General features: G+C 42.2%; 1 protein-coding gene across 1 annotated transcript in view; it reads left to right on the top strand.

Annotated features, from left to right (window-relative positions):
* The first annotated feature begins 793 nt into the window (after positions 1 to 793).
* LOC111145297 (HECT, C2 and WW domain containing E3 ubiquitin protein ligase 2) overlaps positions 794 to 11059 on the top strand; it is a 222453-nt gene continuing 212187 nt past the window's right edge. Inside the window, exon 1 of the mRNA XM_022500135.1 lies at positions 794 to 1085. Within this exon, the coding sequence (XP_022355843.1) occupies positions 794 to 1085 (292 nt within the window). The remainder of the gene's footprint in view (positions 1086 to 11059) is intronic.

Genomic DNA, 11059 nt, shown 5'->3' with positions numbered 1-11059 from the left:
TTCATTCTTTCGCATGTGGCTGTCCAGTCTGCTCAGCTCCATTTACTGAGGAGACTGACTGTCTTTTCCCCAAGCTGACATTCTTGCTGGGACGAGTACGCAGTAACTAAGTATATAAGTACATGGTGCTGTGTGGCACATCAGATCGTAATAATTGCTGTTAGAGAGAAACACAGGGAGAGGGGAGGGATGGGGAAGGCTGAGGTGTTGCAGTTTTAGAGACGGTGGCCGCTGTATGTATTTAAGAGAGGAGGTGACATTTGAGCAGGTTCTTAAAAAAGACTCTAATGGGTTATTCCCGTGTGAAGGAAATTGAGCAAGTTATCCTTTGCTCAATGGCATATTTCAACCATGTCAACATTTTCTGTCTTGCTTTTTAAAATCTGATTTCAACAGGAAACAAGTACGTGTAGGGGTGAAAGAAAACAGGACCGTTTCTGCAGGTGGGTTGTTGGGGAAAGGATAGACCTAAAAGGGCTAGTAGGGAAATCCCCTTCCTTGATTACCAGGAGGAAGCCGTGCTCCGTGAAGTCAAGGGCGGCAGGTGTGTGACGGCCGTTGCCTTTAAGTGACCTTCGTCTGGAGGAGCCGTTTCTGACATCATCCACTGACAGTAGAGTAATAGGTTTTATTTTGACAGCAGAAGATTATTGCATGGTCGGGCCTTAATAAACACTGTTTAGGTCTTTATGTCTGGGAAGCTTAAACCTATTTCCTTGCCTTGTAACACTAATGCCCTGTGCTTTTGTCTCTCGCAGCTTTGTAGGAAGCTAACCTCCGAGGCGCAGGCGGGATGGCTAGCTCGGCCCGGGAGCACCTGCTTTTTGTGCGGCGTCGAAATCCCCAGATGCGGTACACACTGAGCCCCGAGAACCTCCAGAGCCTGGCCGCCCAGAGCTCCATGCCAGAGAACATGACCCTCCAGAGGGCGAACAGCGACACGGACCTGGTGACTTCCGAGAGCCGCTCCAGCCTGACTGCCAGCATGTATGAGTACACGCTGGGGCAAGCCCAGAACCTCATTATCTTCTGGGACATTAAGGAGGAGGTGGACCCCAGTGACTGGATCGGACTTTATCATATAGGTGAGTGACGTGACAGGGACCTGCATGCGACTTAGAACAGACAGTTTTACTGTGACGTAACACCGTTGTGTAGTTTTGCTGGGGAGTGTGGGGTGGGGAACATACCACACAAATAAACCCAGTAAGATTCTGGGACTTTTTCTTTTTCTTCTTTAGAAAGGAGAGAATCAACAATAATAAATAGCTTTGCCACTGTGAATTTTGTGGTTATATTTCTACCCTGAATAAATGCCAGGACCTGCAGATTTTATAATATTTTCTTTTTAAAGCTTCACATTACCCTTGATCAGTAGTCCCATTTTGGCAAGAATTGGATATTAACTTTTACTAATATTTTTTAAACTGGTGAAAAAGATGTCCAGACTTAGATGACTGATGTGAAAAAAATGTTCTGTAGTTTCTTTCTTTCTTTTTTTTTTTTTTTTTTTTTGGCAGCAAAGCAAGGTTTATTAAGCGATAGTGAAGGGATAGTACAAAGCTCCTGAAAGGGGAGGGGACCCGAGAGGGCTGCCCTGTTCTGTAGTTTCTAAAGGTTGAGTTTCATAAAGAACAACTTGCAGTCTGTGGTGTCTTCTTATTTCGAAATTCCTGATGTGTCCTTGATCAGTTAAGTAAAGAAGGTGTCATATTTTCCTAACAAATGACTTAGGAATAGGTTGCTATTTATTTTAATAAAAATGTCCCAGCTGTGTTTAGCTGATTTGCACTTGCTGTGCGTAGGTGAGCAAATGATGAATGGCATATGCCAGGAAATATAAAATTTGCTTTATTGAAAGCAAAAACCCAAACCCTACCGCCTGGGCTTAAAGAAAATCTAAATTAAACCTGATAATAAAAATCTAACATTCCCGACTCTTAATTTCACAAAACAAACTGAGGGTTGCTGGGGGGAGGGGGGTCAGGAGAGGGGAGTGGGGTTATGGACATCGGGGAGGGTATATGCTATGGTGAGTGCTGTGAAGTGTGTAAACCTGGCGATTCACAGACCTTTACCCCTGGGGATAAAAATACATTATATATTTATAAAAAAATTAAAAAAAATTAAATAAAAAAAAATCTAACATTCCCCACAGTTGGGGGAAGTTTTTCACTCAGAGAAGGTAATGCCTTTCAAAATTTAGCCTCAAGTATTGTAATAGAAAGACATGTTTGTTTTCACTGTAAATGATAAACTAAGCATCTTTGTTGTTGGTTTTTTTGGAGTAAATTAGGGGGGGAAAAAGGTCTATTTGTTTATGACAGTGCTTCTCATTCAGGGGCAACTTTACCCCTACAGGATGCTTGGTAATGTCTTGAGCATCTTTGGTTGACACAGTGGGGTAGGGAATGGGAGACCAGGGATACCACTCCACACCCCGCAGCGCAGAGGTCCTCCTCCCACAGCAGCCTGGTAGCACCGGTCTTGACAAACTCTGATTTAAGGCAGAGTAACAGCCTTGTTGACAGTGTATCAAAATGTTCAGCCCACTAAAATCTATGTTTTTCAGTAACAAAGAATTTTATGTTGACTAAAATAAAATTGATTTGTGTTTACTAATGTAAGTAACTCAACTAATCATGCTGATAACAAGAAATCTAAAATGGCAAAAAATATTTCAAGAATTTTTATTTTTCTGTTTGCTCTTATAACAATGCAAAAAGGGGGAAAAAGTCTTGAGAGTCCAGCATTTTTATCCGGATGTGTCTAAATATATTTTCAAGATGGGGACGGTAGGATTTAAAAATTGTATTTTTATTTCTGATATCTATTGTTTCACCAAAAAATCTTACAGTGTTGATGGGACTTTGGAAGTAATTCTTTTGGTTTTATGTAACTTCAACTTTTTAGATTTCACAAAACTGTTTTCATTTTAACATGATTTTTAAAATATTATCTATCTTCAAGTTTACTAACTTTTAATATTTTCATCCTCATTCTCTTGTCAGTCCCATCCAATGAATTTTAAAATTTCAATTATTGACTTTACATTTATAGAATTTGCACTTCTTTCTTTTTTGTGTATTTTATTTTTCTTATGAGAGTCCCTAAATGTTAACTCATTCAGACCATATTTTCATTCAGTTATTTGAATTGATTCGAATGTATCTGCTTTAAGTTCTTTGCAAAATCCAGTATCTGGGCAGTTTTTATTACCTGTTTTTCTCTTGACCATGGATCCCATTTTCCCGTTTCTTTGCATATCCAGCAGTTACTGATTTTACATTGGCTGTTGAGAATTCTAAGTTGTGGAAATCATGAGTTCTGTAGAACAATTTTTACTTTAATGTTAACTTTTATCCCATTAGGATATATGAGTAATATAGTTTTCCCCTTCGCGAGGATGGGTCGGTGGAAAGCCCAGTGTGGTCCGCCGGCACTTCTAACTTGATGGGATTCAGCTTCCAAGCTTGGTCTATGCTATGGATTTTGTTAGGGCTTGGTTTGGGGCTTGGTTAGGCTAGATCTATGGTAGGCCTTGTTGGCCTTTGTACTTCTTCCCAAGTAGTGGCGTTTCTGATGTCTGAGCGGGTGCCTGGGCTTTCGACCAGGGGTCTTTTCTCTGGCTGGGTCATAACTCCAGTGTTCTCTAGCACGGCTGGACCTCCAGGAACTTCAACACTCTCAGCCCCTTTAGCAGCTGCTCTCTACAAAGCCTTGGTCATGTTTCTCTGCACATGTACAGTCTAGACATTAGCCCAAGGCTTGGGGGCCCCCCCTGTGCACACTTCTCGCCTTCACCCCTCCATCGTTCTTTCCTTCCCTGTCCCCCGCCTGTTGATCCAAACTCTGATCTCCGCTTGTCAGAGCTTCCATGGATTCAGGAAGTTGTCCCCTGGCTGAGACCTGGGTGGTCATAGAGTCCCCTCATCAGATTCTTCTCTCTCTGGGGTTTTCATCTTAAGCCACCTGTTGTGCAATGTCTGAAAACCACCACCTCCCAGTTTTACAGTTGTTTCCATCAGGAAGGCTAGTCTGGAACTAGTCATGGCCCTAGGACCTGAAGCAGAAGTTTCTTCCATGCTTTTGCTTTCCCAGAGGCAGTGAGAGATTTCACTTAATTTTCCCATCTCACCATTTCCAGAGAATTCTGAGTGAGTAATAAATGGCGGTTTCAGTTCCATGGGTTTGTTATTTCTTCTTAGTGTATTTTCTAGTGTTTTAGATCCCTGGCAGGGCAGAGAGAACTGGCGCCCTCAGACCTCTCAAGGGACTGGGGGGAACACAAATTAGCACCTGCAGGTGACAGTACCACGTCCTTGGGGTTCTAGGGCATGTTGTTGGTTTCAGCAGGTCTTCTGCAACAAATGACTCTGAAAGACACATGTCCCAGCGTCTAAGACATTAAGTGTGGTGCATTCCTATAGCTGAAGGCTACAGCTGTGTTTCAGAGGAAGCCTGGCTTTTCTGGGACCTCAGAATGAGTGAACAGAGACCGGGCTTCAGGGAGAAACAGCTACTGCTCCTGGGGCTAAGATGGGCTATTCTGACCTCTAGGTTAGAGGGAGCCTCAGTTCTGGGGGGACTTTGCCCTCCCATGTGGAGAGGCATAGGTGGAAGCTATGTGGGTTTTCACTGGCAGCTGTTTCCTGATCCTTCTTCATTATGGGCTCAGCAGCAAGCCATTGATCTCAGGGCAGGTAGGTCCTCCCCAGACTCAGGAAAGTTCTAAACTTATATGGTAATCCAGCGAGTGAGTAGCCTAGGAGTGGGCTGTGAGGCAGCTCTGGCCAGTGAGAGGTCAGGGAAAGACTTTGGGGGGACTTCCTTTTCCAGTGAGAAGCCAGGGTCTCCTGTCGTCATTGGACTTCCCCTTCTCTTGTACCTGGGGCTGCGGTGACAGGATGTGTGACACTTTGAACTGTTGCGTCCGTGGAGCAGCCATTAGACCTCAACCGAGACTGAAGCTAGGAATGACAGAGCAGAAGTCCGAATGAGCTTGGACTGGCGCTCCCGAGTTCTTGCCATGTGTGGAAACAGTCTTCCCCTCTGCTTAAGTCCCCGCTGTGACGCTCTCTTGGACCTGCAGTTAATCCTAACCAAGCGGCTAGGTGGTGTAGAGATACCTGGGGGAAAAGGAGGGACGCGAACCACTTGTGAGGGCAGGACAGGGAGTGTGGGCTGCCTCAGTAGTTGCGACTTCAGGGAATGTGCCCAAATCTGCTCCAACAGAGTTAAGATCCATTAGGTCATTTTTTTTTTCTTTTAAAGCAACAAAAATCTGATACAAAAAGTTTGAAAATCTAACTCTAAGCCATGCGGAAATTTTCCCAAAGTTTAGTAGGACCAGTCCTGTGACAGGAGTCATCTACGGAACGAGTAATTAAGTGACTCGAACTGCTCGGGGGCCCTATTAGGGAAGGTGGCCAGGGGATACATCGGGGGGAACCTGGAGGAAAAGAGGAACTGCAAGGCCAGGATGGAGAAAAGAATTTGGGGTACAAATGATGTCACCAATTTAAGGCCGTTGTGGCTAACCAGAAATACATTCTCTCCGGGGCTCTGTGACAGGGGCACGCTGAGAGTCCAGGTGTGCCCGCAGCAGCACGCGTGTCAGGGGTGGCCTCAGACCCCTGGAGGGACCAGCTGCCCCACTTCAGCGGAGTCCTGAGAAGCCGGACGGTTTCCTAGCAATGCCTGGTTTTATTTGTGGAACAGAGAGATGGTCTCTATAGAGATAAATCCCAAAGGGAAAGAAAGGGTTTGGGTGGAACGTCTGGCGGGTGAGGTGTGGCTAACTGGCGCGCTCTGCACTTTGATTGTGTTTCTCTTGGCTTACATTTTCTTACTCTCGAGAAGTGGGAGTTTTGCTTGGTTTGGCTCATTGTTCATGAGGTTCTGCATTGTACAAGTCAGTCCAGATGACGTTCGGCTAATCTGGGGAGAAAATATATACTCCTGGGTCAGAAAAATAAATTGTTCTCCAGGCATTGTAAGCGATATATACGTCCTGTTGGGAATACAAAGAAAAAAAAAAAGTTTAAAATATCAAAGTGCCATTTGTGGTAAATTTGGGTGTGAACATAATTCCTAAAACAGGTGCTAATTATATTTTCTCTCTCTAGAAAGTCTCATACACACCCTGAGATTTCCAGAGATGATTACAATGTAGCTATAGCTCCGAATCTCCAGATTACAACAATGAATGCCTTGCAAATGGTTTTCAAAAATCACTAGATTTATAACTTACTGTCAGTCTCTGTGATGAGAAGTGAGCCCTGAGGAGAGCAACACTGCTGTGCATTGCTTCCTTCCAAGCTGGCTGGACAGAAAGTGCCGGAGGCTCACATGTGCGAAAGCACCGAGGGGACCCAGCATGAACAGCTTTCCCCGAAGAGCCGCACAGTCCCTGTTGAAAACAGAACAGAGTGCATTTGCTTCAGGCCCGCTGTCTAATTCCCCTTAACCTTCGGTCTCGTGCTTTGCTTTCTGGCCATTCCAACGAAGAACACTTCAAAAGGCTTACTTTGCCATTTCTCAATTTCAGGCAACTTCAAGTACCTGAACAGAGGTAGGAAAATGCCCATTATGAAAACGAGATGTCTCTGCTGCTCCGTACCCCAGTGCTACTCAAAGTGCTGGCCTGCGGTCGATCTAGGACTAGATAAGAAGCTTCCTCCAGAATTAAATCAATGTTGTGCATCCTTCACTGAGAATATCTTGCTATTAGAAAATTAAGTTAAATAATGGGCTTTTTGAGGCAGCTGTTTCACATTCTGGCTCAAGCTCATCTTGCCATAGACCAGTAACACATAGTTCGCCAGCATTTCTCTGGACTGCCCTTTGAGTATACCTCTCTGGGTCTGCGTGTTGATTATATCGTATACAAAGATGGATGGCAGAACAACCATATTGGACTCTGTCTTAAAAAATATTGTGGCTCATGTCGTATGATGTTTTTCATATTTCTTTGCATTTGGGTGGTAAAATAAAGGTAGGATCATAATAGTTAACCAAGGCCTTGGGATTATGTTTTTCAGAGCTTTACGATCCCAAAGTTTAAATCGATGTTTAATGCATAAAGAATTAAGGTCCAGCGTAGGGTGCTGAATAGCCAGTGGGAGGCAGCGAAGGCTGGGCCTTGAGTGTCTTGGGTCTAGTCTTTGTTTTTCCCCCATGTGTTGAAAATGTAGTCCTGTGTTTTCCAACCTTCAGTTATTTACTCAGCACCTTCTTGACTTTTGCAGTATGGGGTTATCACCTGTACTATTAATATTTTTCTTTTAACCATCTGGTAGAAAGAAAGAAAGGGAGGGAGGGAGAGAGAGAATCTGGTTATCTACCCGGACTTTGTTTTAAGCAGTAAGGCCTGGGAAAGGTGTTTCTACCATACATTACAACTCTTTCCTCCATACATACAAAGTAATTCTTTCTACCACGATCCAAGGTTAAGAACACAGGCTCTGCAATCAGACAAACTAGTAAATTCCCATACACTTACTGGCTTGAGAGAATTACGTAACCTCTTTGATATCGATTCCGCACAAAGAGCCGCAGAGCTGCCCTGTGCGTGCCCTATGCATGACAGAAGCCCTTTCTGAATTATGTCACCTTTTTAAACCTCAGTTTCCTCATCTGTAAAAAAACAAAAAAGACCAGAAAAGTACCAGTGTCATGAGAAAGAAGATAATACGTGTACAAAGCTCTGGAGAAGGTGCCTGGGCTTATTGGAAGGTCCTGCTGATTGTAAACTATCATCATTATTTTGGCTACTGCAAATGCTAATAAAATCGTTTTCCTGGTAGCCTGAAGCTGCAGCACAACCTTACCTCCTGCATGAATCCACGAGAAGGGATGTCCATATTAAAGGGACACACCAGACTGCTTCTGCTTATAAAAACCCAAAGCCAATCCTTTGAGTCAGAGTTCTAGAAATTATATAAAGCACTTCAAATTTTGATGCTAAATAATACAGTCTTTTGAGTATTATGTAGGTTCTGAACCAAAATGCTTTTCAAGGTGATGGGAAAGCTGCAGTTTAATCCCAAATTCAATCAAATGGAACAAAGAATTTATGTATTAAGTATTTAGTTTCCAGAATAGCTATCAAATGTAGTAAAGAGTGACTGTAAGCTCTTTTGGTATTTTTACATGATTACTGCCAAAGAAAAGATGTTTCAGGTCATGTCTTTAAATTTTAGAAAATGCTTTTAGAGAATAAGAGCTTTGAACATGAAATGCTTTTTTGGAACAACTTAACTCTAAATTGCTTTTTGTTACCTAGTTGTATTAGCCTCAGTCAGATTATGCTGTACAAGTGAGCTAACTGAATCCTCGGTGACTTAGCAGAACAAAAGATTATTTCTTTCTAATACTTTGTGTCCAACATGGATTGATGGGGGCTTGCTTTGTACTGTGGGTTAGACATGCAGGCTGACCATTCTCCTGATTTTTGCCATATTGGATTATTAAGGGCTACCATCGTGTCATTACACTATCTGTAACAGAAGGTCTCTCTGGGCAGGTGTTAAGGGAAGAGGGCACTGGAGACTCCTACATCAGCTCTTAAATGCTTTGGCTCCAGAGTGACACATCTCACTTCTTCTCAGGGACTCCATTCAGCATTAGGGCCATGATGTGCCTAACTGCACAGAGACTGGGCAATGGGGAGAAAACGTTGGCTCTTTAAGGAAGCAGTTGATGTCTCTACTGTAGTAGATGCGTCTTGCTAACAACGTGTGCGGTCCTCTGGTCTGTTTCAAAGCCCGAGACATCCTTACACGGTCACTGCAAGGATAGATGCTGAGTATTGAAAAGTGTCATACTTTTGTATAGACTTTACAGCGTGTTCAGGAGACTGAATGAGAAGACACACCCAGAGCAGGACCAAGGACAATACCGGACACTATGGATGCCCTGTGGCGTTAGAACCTGAATTCACAGCATTTGTTGGCATCACAGACCATCACAGATCTCTCTTCTCATATGCATGTTAAAGATCTAGTTCACAGAGATGTCCATGTATTTAAACTGGTTGTGGAAGAGTTCCTTGGACATTCGGTAGGCTTTAAAACGATGGATGGTTTAGTGTATCTAAGGAAGCTTTAGTATATTTTGTCCCCTGACGTACAGGTGGAAAACCATACTTGAAATAGGCATTCTTCTGTCTGTACACTGTGATAGTGAGGTGGTTTTTGTTTTTTATCTGGTTATTCTGTGAGTGTTATCTGAGCCCCTCCCCCCCACACAATTTATGTCGCTTTTCCTTAAAGAATGCTTATATAGGTCCCGAAATTAGTAAATGTGGAATGATTGTAAATAATTTTTGATAGAGTTAAGACAACATTAGCATGAGGTTTAGAAATTCTTCAATCCACAGGCGCCTGGAGGCTCAGTCAGTTGACTAACTGTCTGATTCTTGATTTCCGCTCCGGGCGTGACCTCAGGGTTGTGAGATCGAGCCCTTTGTTGGCTTTGCCCTGAACACAGAGCCTCTCTCTCTTTCCCCTCCCCATCCTACTCTCTCTCTCTCTCTCTCTCAAAAGAAAAAAAAAATTCTTCATTCTGATAAAACCCATTACTAACTCACAAAATAACAGCTTATCACACAAACCGTTTTTATAATATTTGTTATAATTGGCTTCTCATGCTTTTCTAAGGACTAATGGGCATATCAATAAAGAAAATACATCTATAATGTCATCTTTTTATCCTGATGTCTCTCTTAAAGTCTGTTTGTCTGTTATCAGTTGCTATGTCAACTTTCCTTCTATTAGTTTTTGTTCGATGTCTTTTCCCACTGATTTCATTTTAGCCATTCTTTGGCACGCTTCAGGTGTATCCCTGTAAACCATCTGTGGCTTTATGATTTTTAATCGAACTGAGTGACCTTCTTTTAAAATCGGTGTATTTAGCGTTTTAACATTTACTGTTATTTTTTTAAAAAGATTTTATTTATTTATTTGACAGATCACAAGTAGGCAGAGAGAGAGGAAGGGAAGCAGGCTCCCTGCTGAGCAGAGAGCCCGACGCGGGGCTCGATCCCAGGACCCTGCGATCATGACCCAAGCCGAAGGCAGAGGCTTTAACCCACTGAGCCACCCAGGCGCCCCAACGTTTACTGTTATTTTTTAATATATTTGGATTTATTTCCACATCCTATCTTGTTTTCTATATTTTATGCTTTTTCATAGTTTTTTTTTTTTTGACCTGATTACGTGCCTTCCACTGAAATGAGTTTACTCCTTATCATCTAGTCAGTCTATCTGTTTGAAAGGTAAACTTTCTAGGTCTAGTCTGTTAGCAGTTATCCTTAAAATATTTGTCATGTATAATTGAGCTAAAGGTTAACATGAATCAGTATCTTTACATACCTCTCAAATTCTACAAGGATCTTTGAACAAATTTATTACAATCACTTCCTTCTCCATCTTCTCTTTTACTGTTGACAACATTTAATTCCATCCTGTTTTAAACTCCTTTTCCTATATTAGTCATTATTCCTATTGTTGCACTTTTTTTTAATAGACAGGGATTATTCCAGTTTTATATATTGCATAAGAAGCTCTGAGAAAACCTAGTGGCTTAAAACAACAATGTATTGTATGAGTAAACAATAATGGTAGAAAAAGAGACTTACCTGAATCAGCAGCACTACAGTATGTGAGATTTGATTTTCTGACAAAACACACATGCACACACAACAAAAGTTGCGTTCTAAAAAAAATGGAAGCAAGAAGGAGAAGTTTAATTTCAACTTCAAATTCTTGTTGATGTACCAACTCAAAGAATATTCTTTTGTTTTTCTTGTTAATGTAGATAGCGACGAAAGCTATCAGGTATACCTGAAATTTTCTCTTCATTTTCTCCATAGGTTTTCTCCGTTATGGGCTCTCAGGTGTTCTCTCTTTCATTCTGCAGCATTTATTTTATCTTTGTTTTAAACTAACCTTATGCTGGCAGTGAATGCTGGCAGTGAATGGAGTTCATTCGCTCCCTGATTTCTGCAACAATGTGAGGAATTTACCATATGCCAGATATCTGAAGGAATTTTTAA

This window comes from Enhydra lutris, unplaced genomic scaffold (assembly GCF_002288905.1).
Source record: "Enhydra lutris kenyoni isolate GAN:26980312 unplaced genomic scaffold, ASM228890v2 scaffoldscaffold1, whole genome shotgun sequence".
In the NCBI taxonomy this organism is placed as follows: domain Eukaryota; kingdom Metazoa; phylum Chordata; class Mammalia; order Carnivora; family Mustelidae; genus Enhydra; species Enhydra lutris.
The sequence above is the reverse complement of the archived record's forward strand: the minus strand, read 5'-3'. Positions and strand labels throughout refer to the sequence as shown.